Source organism: Magnolia sinica, chromosome 8 (assembly GCF_029962835.1).
Source record: "Magnolia sinica isolate HGM2019 chromosome 8, MsV1, whole genome shotgun sequence".
NCBI lineage: Eukaryota > Viridiplantae > Streptophyta > Magnoliopsida > Magnoliales > Magnoliaceae > Magnolia > Magnolia sinica.
In genome coordinates this window covers 1,059,382-1,071,894 of record NC_080580.1, presented here as the reverse complement: position 1 = coordinate 1,071,894, position 12,513 = coordinate 1,059,382, and the positions used below count along the sequence as shown (strand labels likewise).

The following is a 12,513-nucleotide window of genomic DNA, read 5'->3' as shown; positions in this document are numbered from 1 at the left end:
CCATGCTATTCATCCATTTTACCGCATGGTCCAAAAACTGAAGCAGATCCAAATATTAAGTGGACCACATCACAGGAATCAATGGTGATTAAACACCAATAAAAACTTCTTGAGAGCCAGAAAAGTTTTGGACCAAAGCTGATATCCATGTGGTCCTTCATCCTAGTCGTTGTGACCTTGTAACCAGGTCGCATGGAAAATAAATATTCCGGTAGCCCCAGTAAGTTTTTTTCTTGTGGCATGGTCCACCTTAGATTTGATTTGCTTCATTTTTGGATATGCTCTCAAATGAGCTCTTAAAATGGATGGATGGTATTATGTTGAAATAGAATTGACCTGATCGCAGGGGTGTAGCGAGTCCGTTTTCAAAGGAAGCCCCATAAGAAAGGTCAAGGTACTGTTAAGGCCTGGCCTTAGCAGGAAATCTTCTACTAAATATCTCACAACCTACTAAACTGGGCAAATTATTAATTAATCAGGTCCTGAGGTTGCACCTGGCCTGGCCTGGGTTAATACAAATTGTTTCCTGGCCTGACCCATGAGCAGGTGACCTGATTCCAGGCGCAGCCCACAATATAACTAAGATGGTCTGAGATTGGTCCACAGGCCCCAACACTGGTCTTCACTTAGCTGTTAGGTCATCAAGAAGGCTCAAACTAGGCTTGGGATGCAGCCCAGCTGAGTGGCAGCCCAAAACCTTCATAATCAAATTAACAACATGAAATCATTCATATCTGTTAATTAAAGCATGTATGAGCTGATTAAAATATGCATAAGAAACCGAGGATTTTTATTTTTTATTTTTGGGGGGAGGGGGAGCAAATTCTAATTGAGTTTTACCAGTACAAAATCTAATTCTACAATGAACTAGCCAAATGTCTTGCTCCAGTAGGACTACTCGGGATGCAACTCAGGCAGGTTGCGCTCAGGCTGACCCGTTGGGTCAGGTTATGGGTCAACCTGAGCCCAAACCAACCTCACAAGGACCCACCCCACAACCCAAATCTACCCGAACCTAACACGATGACCTTGACAACCTAACCTGACCGAATCCAAAGACCTCCACAGCCCAACCCAAACTCAGGTTGGGTTAATCGGGTTTGGATTGACCCAAACCCAAGTATCAATCAAAGGACTGCTTATCCAAGGACTGATTTCTAAGTTATAAACCTTCCAACAGTGAGGACTAGGGAAGTTAGAAACACATTGCCTGAGAAGAATGAAAAGCCATGCCTAGAGAGGAGTTGAAACTCTTAAGCTTTACCCTTAATCACTTTCATTCATGCAACCATGCACATCTAAATAATTTGCAAACAGCATCATCAGCTGCAGACCTGAGGGATAGATCCCAGGCAATGAACCTCCCCAAATCACAAGAGTTTGTGATGGGCTAGCCTAGTTGAAAACAAGTGGGCCCAGTTCCTACCACCTGACCTACGAAGTTCCCACAATACAATGGAAAAAAACTAAATTGCAATCAGTGATGTAACACCAGTCCATATTATTTGGGGCTTTCAAGCTAAGAAATACCAACTTTCAGAATCCAGATGGTCGAAAGAACATTAGAGGCAGCTGTACAGTTACATGGCTGAATGTGCCAATTGGGTCATGGCTAATCAAGCATCATCTGCATCACTTCCACCAACCTGAGCTTCTTGGCTAGCCCAGTAATTGGATCCATCAGGCCCCGACACCTTAAACCTGTACAATAACAAACCCACCTCGGCAACTCGATGTACACTAATCTGGATAACCGGTGGTATGATAAATAACATGCTCTTACCTCTCAAGGATGAACTTCCCTTCCTTGTACCTCTGGCTTTTATCATGGGCAGCCTCCTGAAGGCAAACCATCTGATCCTCAATCACTGCCACAAGAATACATTAAACAAGAATTTGAAAAGATTCCCTTCTAATCTTACATATTTCCATCCCACGATTGATCCACAACCGACACAGAATATGTCAGCGACAGTGTGCAGTCCAGTCATCATCATCCGATCTTCTTTCGGACCAACTGTGACATTGACACTGTCAAACATAAAAAGAGGAAAAGAAATACATCATTCAAAGCCATGGGAAGAGTAAGTGGTAGGTGACGCTTTGAATAGAAAATGTCTTTGTAAATTACAACAATCCATAAATATAATTTACTGGAAAGATGAATATATGCAAATATATTGCTTTTCGATCACTATAATCTTGGCACACTGCTTAAGGCATTCCAAGATGATTAGTAAAGATCTTGCCAGTTTCTTAGTATTATTTATATAGTTATTTACATGTGTTTTGATTGATATGTTTTCCATAGATATTTATAGGCATTGCCAATATACTCATAAGACAGAGAACACATAGTTGAAAGACTTTTATTACATTTCAGGCCGTGTTCTGGCACAGGCCCTCAATTACATTCCATGGGAATGACCCTTGATTCTAAGGCAAGAACCCAAAGAGGACTAAGCTGTCTTGACAGTGTTGTGCATTTCCGGTAATGCCTGGTAGCTCAGCAATTATGAACATTAGGGAGTACTCATGTGCCTTTCCCTCATGCTTAACCAGTGCAGGGTACCCAGCAGATAGCTGAACTAATTTTAGGGCAGGGCTGAAAGAATATGAAAGCAAAAGGAAAGACGGAGAGGATTAGCGCATGGTGCTATCCGCCAGAGTCAAACAGGGAACATGGAGCTGTCTTTGAACAGCATAGGGCTGTGTAAGGATAAACAGTGTGGAGCTGCTCTAAAAGAAGATCATGAAAAGCTAGTGCATGACCCTACCCTGTTCATGTATTCAACTAGCCCTAGATCCCATGTACTCGGCAAAGATGAGTTAAGCGCAAGATAGCATGTCCCTGATGAGCAAAAGAATGAGTGAACGTGGAATGCTCATCTTCTGAGCAATGGATGTGGGAGCATTGGAAATGCACATTGAAGAAGAATAAACACTGGCCACCCTTATTGAAGAAAGTGCGCCGAATCTTTGTTGAAGAAGGAACAGTGGGCACTGATGAAAAAGGTGGCGTTGAGCACCAAGTGATAGGCAATGGCCTCCGACGATGAAGCATGCTGGCCAGTGGGCAACTAAATGATGGAGTGCAGACCTGTGGACCATCCAATGAGAGAGCACTGAAAAAGTAGTGAAAGGGAGCATGCAGACTGTCTCGTGGTTAGAGCTGACGGAAAATACTGTGAGCATGGCCTGTATTGGGTCAACACGGGCAGAGAATGCGGGGCGGGTGGCCCTACAAGCAAGGTAAGTGCGGCATGAATAAGGTAAGTGCTGCACAAATAACGTGAGCGAGGCATCTTGATGATGAGCACAGCCCACTTGCTGATGAGCACGGGAGATTTGACAATGAGCATGGCCCTGTGTAGACAAGCCATCTCATCATGAGCTTTGGACACTTGGTAAAAGAGCTGGACACTTGGCATGGTGTTGGGCATTATTCATGAGAGTTGTTCCATTAGCGGATAAGCAGTGCTACGTCAAAAGATGAGCTGCCTCGTGAAGAGATGAGCTGTTACATGAAGAGGTGTGATATCACGTGAAGAGATGCGCTACTACATAAGGAGATGAGATGCTGCATGAAGAGATATGCTGTTACATGAGGATATGTTCATGGCCCATCTGATGGTCAGTGCATCAAGATCAGCATCCTAATAGCAGGCGTTTTGGTGTAGGCACTAGCAAACTGAAGTAGGCGCTAACGGACTAAAGCAAGCACTAGGCACGGGCTGAACTGAAGCAGGCACTAGGCATGTGCCCAACTGAGGTAGATGCTAGCGAACTGAAGGAGGCGCTAAGCGAACCGAAGCAGGCGCGCTACACGAACAGAAGCAGGCTAGATGTGGACTGAAGCAGGTATTAGATGCAGGCCAAACTGAAGCAGGCACTAGGTGTGGGCCAAACTGAAGCAGGTGCTAATCAAACTGAAGCAGGAGCTAGGCGCGGGCCAAACTGAAATAGGTGCTAGGCGAACTAAAGTACGCACTATATCGTCCTGAAGACAGATGGAACGCCTTCGAATTAATCAAACGAAAAAAAAATTATGAAAAAAAAAGAAAGGATTGAGGGGAAGAAGGGGCATTTGGAAGTGTTGCTGACTTTACATTTAGGTTTCAGCATAACAAAGCTTTGATAAAAATTTTGGTTTTCTCAGAACCGTTCACGGGCCAAAAACTAAACTAAGGTAGGCGCTAGGCGTGAGCTCTCTTATGGTAGGCACACTAAGCGCGGAGTCCAAAGACTCATCTTTTTTTTCTCAAATGGAGCCCCAAGGGAGTATTTATAGGTGATCCAGAAAACCCAATGGCCCTTAGGTGACAATTTTCCCGCACCAATAGGCAAAATTTTGGTCCAGAAGATTTCCATCATCTCGCACTCATAGCCTAGCAACACTACATACCCTTACAAAAACTCGTATCTCCCTCGTTACAAATCGGATTGAAGTAACCTTAGGCTTGTTGGAAAGATAATTTGACAAGCTTTACAACGAGACAAGAATCACTTGATTTGAAGATCATCTGACCAATCAAAAATGGGGCCAAGAATTCTGATGGCATGACCGGTTATGCCCACATAGTCAGCTATGTGCAACTTCAGAAAACTGACCGGATCTCCTAGCTACACCTCGGATTTGAGTGATCTTGGGCTCATCGGAAAGGTGATTTGACAAGCTTTCTAATGAGCTATCAATCACTACATTTCAAAATCATTTACTCTAAAGTTTTCCTTCCACGGCATCATTCCTGCTTCAACCAATGGTTGTGTGCTAAGACCTTCATATAAACCTTTACCCCAATGCAACTTGGAAAAGTGATTTTTCCAGTGTCAACAATAGTTTTTAGTTAAAGCATTCTTTTTTGTCTCTCTCTAAACACTTCTAAATCTTATGCTTTTATGGGTTCGATCCCATAGCTCAATGGTAAACAGCCAGCTTTTCAATATTCAGTTCTCAAGTTCAAACCCAGCTTACCTATCAAAGAACAAAAAAAAAAAAAAAAAATCTTATGCTATTATAAACTAATGTTACAAGTAAGATTTTGTATTATCAGATAAAGTTATGGACATGTCACCATGTTGGTATTTTCCACTATGGTAGAGTGATAACTCCAATCCATGTTTGAACCCAAGATACATATATAATTTCAAGTGGGATTTTGACCGTACTAGCACTATGGTATGGTCAAATTCCAAAAAAGGAAGGGATGTTTCAAATATTCTTAGACTAGTCATCTGTTAGGTTTTGAAAACATTTTCGGATCAAATTGCCCCAGCACACCAAAAAAGGTAATGACGATGGAGAGAGGATGGCGGCACAAAGTCCTATGCTGGACGGTAATGTACCTGGTTGTGGGCCCATTGTGATTCAAGTTTTTAACCTACACGGTCCATTAGTTGTACGAGCTCATCGTAATATATAACTCCAAAAATGAAGCGTACCCATAGATGAAGTGGACCACACCACAATAAATAGTGTGAGTTGTACGCAACTGTTGAAAACTATCAGGTGGGCCATAGACCTTTTCGATAAATATGATATTTGTGATCTCCCTTCGTCTATATATATGTGATATTATGAATATGTTAGATGACATATAAACATCAATGTGGGCCCCACAGAGCTAACTTCGTACCGTTCTTGGTTAATCGCATGTAAGTAGAACAAAAACTTGCATGTATTTTATCACAAGGCCCATCAAAAGGTAGATCTAATCTATTGATGATGTTCGGAGCTTATTATTTTTATAAGAATGTGTGAACTTCATGTTGTTTCGAGCTATCGATGGTCCATAGTGAGAAAAAATTATCAACAGTTTGCTGAAACAATACCTACTGTCTTGTTGTATTGTGAGCCACCAGATCTGAAGATTTTGATCACTCTTTGGACATTTACCTTCTTCAAAATTCCAGAGAGAATGGACGGAGCGGATTTGACAAAAGCCAAAGATGGGACCTAGAGACGTTGTACGGAAATGAGTTTATAATACCAAAAACAACCACATGGCCCCATTTCAAATCCCGACATTGACCATACCTCTCCCTTTCAAAGTTTCTTCTCTGGGACCCACCTCCACTCCCTTCGGCTCTGTTATTTCACAATGATTGTCTCCGTCATTATCTTCTCCAGCTCTGGCTTCTTGTACTTTCGTAAAATGCATACTTTCGCAACCGAAAATAATAAAAATAGCAAACAAATGTATGTGGACAATATTTGATCTTTTTTTTTTTTTTTGGCCATTGTGGGTTGCAATGATATGCTTCAAGAATGATGACAACCTGGATCACTTCAAATCGAGGTTGTCAATAGTTGGCATGCTCGAGGTTGACATATTTTCTTCAAATTGAGGTTGTCAAGGTTTGGCAAGGTCAAGTTTGACATGCAATAATGCTTGAGGTTGTCAATATTTGGCAAGCTCGATGTTATCAATATTCAGCAAGCTCGAGATTGTCAACATTTGGCACAATCGAGGTTGGCATACAATAACAGTCGAGGTTATCAATATTTAGCACGATCAAGGTTGTTAATATTTGGCACAATCGAGGTTGACATACAATAATGGTCGCGGTTGTCATACAATAATGGTCGAGGTTGCCAATATTTGGCATAGTCGAGCTTGGCATCAACTACTGGTCGAGATTATCAGTGTGACAACCTCGACCTGAACAGAAGATTGTCAATCTCGACCCTTATTGGATGATAATCATAACCCTTAATGCCCACTGTCAACCTAGACCCTTGGTGGATGACAACCTTGACCCTTAACCAAGTAGATGATAATCTCGACCCTTAGTGGATGATAATCTCAACCCTTACTATCCCACTGTCAACATCGATCCTCATTGGATGACAACCTTGACCCTTAATGGATGACAATCCTGACCTTAAACTAGTGGATGACTATCTACCCTTAGTAGATAACAATCTCGACCCTACGTATGCATTACTCCAGTTGTGGCTGTCTAGACATAGCTGAGAGTAGTCAACACATGCATGTTGACAAGGTAGGTGGGCAGGCTGCGACCGACTTATGTGTTACTCCAGTTGTGGCTATCCAAAGGCCCCAACGCAATGCACCCCCATCGAAATAGGTATCCTCCCCTTACAGGGCTTCACGTTCCTCTCCTACCATCGATCCTCTTAAGAGATGTGTGGATCCGCATAGAACCCTGACATATAAGGAATACAATGATTTGAAACTTGTATGGGAGATGAAGTGACTTCTGTGGTTGAATCACGTATGCGACTTAAATTCTCAGGTCGATTCTGAAGTAAGTTTTTGTACTTTTTTTAAAAAAATTAGTATGAGACCGTGTATATGTTTTATGACACCTTTTCCTCAATATAAAGGGCGTTAATCTATACTTATCTTACATGCTTGACCGTTGGCTTCAATTTCCTCATGCCTAGCCCTAAGACTGTGCATTCGTGGCACTAAAGGTAGACAATCATCCACTAGATTAAGGGTTGAGGTTGTCATCCACTAAGGGTCGAGGTTGTCATGCATTAAGAGTCAAGGTTGACAGTGGAACAGTAAGGTTCGAGATTGTCATCCACTAAGGGTCGAGGTTAACAGTGGACATTAAGGGTCATCGTTATCATCCAATAAGGGTCGAGATTGACAATCTTCTGTTCAGGTCGAGTTTGTCACATTGATAATTTCGACCATTAGTTGATGTCAACCTCGACCATTACTTGATGTCAACCTCGACCATACCAAATATTGACAACCCCGACCATTATTGTATGACAACCTTGACCGTTATTGTATGTCATCCTCGATCGTGTCAAATATTGACAACCTTAATCGTGCTAAATATTGACAACCTCGACTGTTATTGTATGCCAACCTCGATCGTGCCAGAGACAACCTCGAGCTTGTCAAATATTGACAACCTGGAATGTTATTACATGCCAACCTCGACCTTGACAACCTCGATCTGAAAAAAAATGTTGACAACCTCGAGCATTATTATATGTCAACCTCAACTGTGCCAACTATTGACAACCACGATCTGAAGTAATTCAGGTTGTCATCATTCCTGAAGCACATCATCACAACCCACAATAGCAAAAAAAATTAAAAGATCAAACATTGTCCACATACATTCGTTTGACATTTCTATAGTTTTTAGTTACGAAAGAAGGCGTTTTACGGAAGTGCAAGAGGCCGGAGCCAAAGAAGATGATGACGGAGACAATCGCAGTGAAATAACATAACTGGAAGGGGTGGAGGTGGGTCCCAGAGAAGAAACTTCGAAAGGGAGTTGTAGGGTCGAGGTTGGGATTCGAAATGGAGCCATGCGGTCGTTTTTGGCATTATAAACTCATTTTCGTATAACGTCTTTAGGTCCCATCTTCGGCGTTTGGTTAAATCTGCTCCGTTCATTCTCTCTGGAATTTTAAAGAAGGTAAATGTCCAGTGAATGACCAAAATCTTCAGATCTTGTAGCCCACAACACAACAAGACAATAGGTATTGTTTTAGCAAAACATTAATAATTTTTTCTCACAATGGGTCACTGATAGCTCGAAACAGCGTGAAGTTCACACATTCTTATGAAAATCATAATCTACGAACATTATCAATAGATTGGATCTACCTTTTGATGGGCCCCGTGATCAAATGGATTAGATCTACCTTTTTTAGATACGTAATCGTCAAAGCTTCTCACTCACACAAGTTTTTGTTGTACTTATATGCGATTAATCAAGAACAATACAGAGTTAGCTCTGTGGGGCCCACAGTTATGTTTATATGTCATCCAACCTATTCATAATATCACAGATGCATGGATGAAGGGAAAGCACAAATATCATATTTATCGAAAAGGTCTATGGCCCACCTCGTAGTTTTCAACGGTTGCGTGCAACTCACACTATTTATTATGGTGCGGTCCACTTCATCTATATGTAAGCTTCATTTTTTGAGTTCTATATTACGATGAGCTCGTATAATCTATGGACTATGTAGATTAAAGAGTCGAATCACAATGGACCCACAACCAGGTACATTACCATCCAGCACAGGACTTAGAGCCATCATCATCTCTCTATCATCATTACCTTTTCTGATGTGCAGGGGCAATTTGATCCGAAAATGTTTTCAAAACCTGACAGATGACTAATCTACGAATATTTGAAACATCCCTTCCTTTTCGGGAATTTGACCATACCCAGTGCTAGTACAGTCAAATCCCATTTCAAGTTGCATAGGCACAAAAACTTGCTATCTGTGAGCAGTTTAGTCAGATGGATAATCTTTTCATTAGGCTAGCACATGCGTAAGTAAATGAGTGTGATGCCATTCGTTTCACCTCAACAAAACCAAACAACTATTGTCATCTTCATCATCTAAGCCCTATCATACCTACTTGGGGTCAAATAGACGAGTCATGGAACCAACAACGGTATCAGACAAACAAGAACTATACTGGGTCTGACATTCTAAGCAAAGCTATTTACTAGTGGCATTGCGGCACAAATTTTGTTGAGTTCTTAAACAGAAACAATGTTTCCCATTTTTATTTTTATTTTTTTGTGAAAGGTAAACACGAGCTAAATTAAGACAGAAAGAAGCAAAATGGTCCAACCATAGTTACCACAAGCAACAGGAAGCTGGAGAAGCCACAAAAGGTACAGTGCAAACTATTTTAGGACCAAAGCAAATAGCAGTAGTGAGAATCAGAAGCTGAAGCAGCATAATGAGTGGAAGGTTTTATCTTTGAATCTTGAGTAGAAGGTTGTATGACACGCGTCACACACCCCCACCCCCACACCCACGCACGCGCGTTCGCGCACACACACACACACCCACATATACATAATTACATATACATACACATGTATATGCATGTGTATATACACAGGCGTACGTGTATGTGTGAGTGTGTGTACCCTAAGAAAACTCTAATGATACTTCTGAGTATCTGGGTCGTTGTGTATGAAATTCATATACTGTTGGCTTTTGAAGTGGTAGATCAGTGCATCAGGTGTGATCTGGTTGCATTCTTTAGTGGCTTATGCAGCTGTGGCAGATTTCTGTATCTTTGTTATCAAAGAAAACATGATCTGAGAGAATAATGCACCTTGTCAAAGAAAACCCCCCATCCAAAACAATTCAGAAGATATATATATATATATATATATATATATATATTCTCAACGAAAAGAAAGTAACTCGCATAAACAAAACTTTTAATTACATGGCATTTGGCTTACAAAAGAGTGAAATCAAGAAACTTACACCTTATTGAAGAGATAAGCCTTCCCATGCCTGCAATGGAAAGACTGAATAAAAGGAAACAGAGAATCTTTTTGTTAGAATGTTTGCTGCTCTCACTATCCTGACTTGAAAATGTTAAAGATAATAAAACCAAAAGAATTCCAGTTCATTTTGCATAGAGGAAGTAAAAGCAGTTGTAATGCTAATGCAGCTTACAGCTTGAGACAAGAAAAAAGTGCCACAGTCATTGATCGCAGCTTGTGACTAAAAAATTTTATACAGCATATGATCAGATGGGTTTTCCTACTTGGTAAAAATAAAGCAGGATGTCAAACCAACATGGAATAGCAACAAGAAATGTCAGTTCATGCATGGGAAGTCAATAGAAACAGAAAATATCCAGATTATTTACCACACAGAGGTAAGAAATGATAATGCATGATTCATGGAGATATGAGGCCTTAAGATTGTCGTGTCAACATCAAATTCTTTGCAATATAGATTTCACTCAACTAAGGATAAACATCATGAAGCTACAAACTACAATAGAAATCCAATATGCACCCTGATACATTTCATAGTCATTTCCAATATCTAATTTTCTGGTTGCAGGACACCCAGTTTCCATATAGGTGATAAGAGAAATAGCGGGCAGTAAAACATTAACTATGGATGACAGGTGAATTCATCCGATTTATATTCTGTTACCATTGCAGGAAAGAAAGTCATCTATTGAAACTCAAGCTGAGATCTATACATGAAGGTCAATACGGAAGGTGTCCTGCTAAGTAAATATTTACGCATTTAAAATCTGACCACACATGTACTGTCCCAACTGATCCTTTTAAGGAGTTGGTGACCAGTTGGAATTCGAATTTCTGTAGATTTTATCAGGATTCCCTTTAATCAAAACCCAGACACAGAAATTTCATTACCAGACCCTACAAAGATCATTATCTCATCTACAGATGAGGCTATGTGGAAAAAAGTGTTGAAGGATAAAAAACCAACAAAAAATGAGGCTGTGTTTGGATGCATAACTATACTGAATTGTAAACACCAGTCTAATCAAGAGGAAATGACAGAAATTTACTGATGTTTTCTGGCACCCAGAATGAGGAATAGCTCCCAAATTGGGGTTACGAGTCTTTCGAGTCAGTTTTGAATTGCAAACACAAATGGTAAGGAAGGAAATCAAGCTTCAATTTCTTTTCCAATTTATTATTAGGCTAAGAATTGCAACTCAATTAGACCGTGCATCCAAATGCACCCAGAGTAATTAAGAACAAATTTACTAGAAAATGGGTAAAATATCAAACGGGTTGTCTACTAATCTCTCTTTACTCACAAGATATTCTACCAATTTTACCAAAATGAACAAAAAAAAAAAACACTGACCCAGCAATCTACATGACTGTGAAAAATCAGTCAAGAATTTATAAATCGAATAAAGCCAAATGGGTTTTCTACAAATTCCTATTCACACACAAGAAATCCCTCCAACATTATTAAAATAATGCTTGGAAAACATCAATCCAGCAATCCACATGCGCACCAAATCCATCAAGAACTAACAAAACGGTAAAAACCCAAGGGGGGTTTCCATAAATATATCATTGCAGACTAGATTTCTTTCAAAATATCATCGAAATGTACGGAAACCATCCCCCAAACATGACATTCATCAATAACTCATAGAAGGATGAAAACCCAAATGGCTTCTTTTCGAGTCGTGACAGTCAGGCATAAAACACGATGAAACAGAGGGAAAAAAAAAAAAAAGAAGAAGAAAATGAAGAAGAAAAGAGGGAATCGACAAGGGTCCATAGAGAACGAGATAGAGAGGAGAACCTTGGAGACGATGTCTTCGTAGAGGGCGAGATCGGTCTGGCAGTGCTTGCAGCTATAGATCTTCCCTTCGAGATTTATCAGAAATAACCTGCCCATATCTTCCCTTCTTCTAATAATCTCTCTCTCTCTACAAATGCAGAAAGGGAATCAATCAATCTCAAGAGATTAGATAAAGGGTAAGAAAAAGAAGGTAAGAAAATCAGATGTTACCGGCTTTTGCGACGATCGTCGATGTGGGATTTGCTGCAGTGTTACGTATTTGTAAGAAAGAAGATGCAGGTGGCAGAGAGCCCGTGCAAAAAAAAAAAAAAAGCTGTGTGGGCCAACCTGGTGTCTTTTTTATGAAATCATTCCGTTCGTCAATTTCTCCAGATCATGCTAGGATCCAAAGCCAAAAATGAGGCAGATCCGAATCTCAAGCAGGCGACATCATATGA

At 40.5% G+C, this 12,513-nt stretch overlaps 1 protein-coding gene across 1 annotated transcript; it reads right to left on the bottom strand.

The window, feature by feature from the left end:
* Nucleotides 1-1,481: 1,481 nt before the first annotated feature.
* LOC131252542 (protein yippee-like) lies at nucleotides 1,482-12,305 on the bottom strand. Its single transcript, XM_058253133.1, has 6 exons — nucleotides 12,287-12,305; nucleotides 12,077-12,203; nucleotides 10,247-10,290; nucleotides 1,923-2,031; nucleotides 1,784-1,839; nucleotides 1,482-1,701 (listed from the first exon to the last, which is right to left on the bottom strand). The coding sequence occupies exons 2-6, from the start codon at nucleotides 12,170-12,172 to the stop codon at nucleotides 1,617-1,619; spliced, it is 390 nt and encodes a 129-aa protein (XP_058109116.1). The 5' UTR covers nucleotides 12,173-12,203; nucleotides 12,287-12,305; the 3' UTR covers nucleotides 1,482-1,616.
* Nucleotides 12,306-12,513: the final 208 nt, after the last annotated feature.

Bases quoted from the DNA above. Each gene is read 5' to 3' on its own strand.
- LOC131252542 (XM_058253133.1), bottom strand. From the start codon at position 12,172: ATGGGCAGGTTATTTCTGATAAATCTCGAAGGGAAGATCTATAGCTGC. The intron at 10,291-12,076 runs GTTCTCCTCTCT...CCTTTTATTCAG, and splicing joins ACGAAGACATCGTCTCCAAG to TCTTTCCATTGCAGGCATGG. The intron at 2,032-10,246 runs GTAAGTTTCTTG...TATGTTTGACAG, and splicing joins GCTTATCTCTTCAATAAGGT to TGTCAATGTCACAGTTGGTC.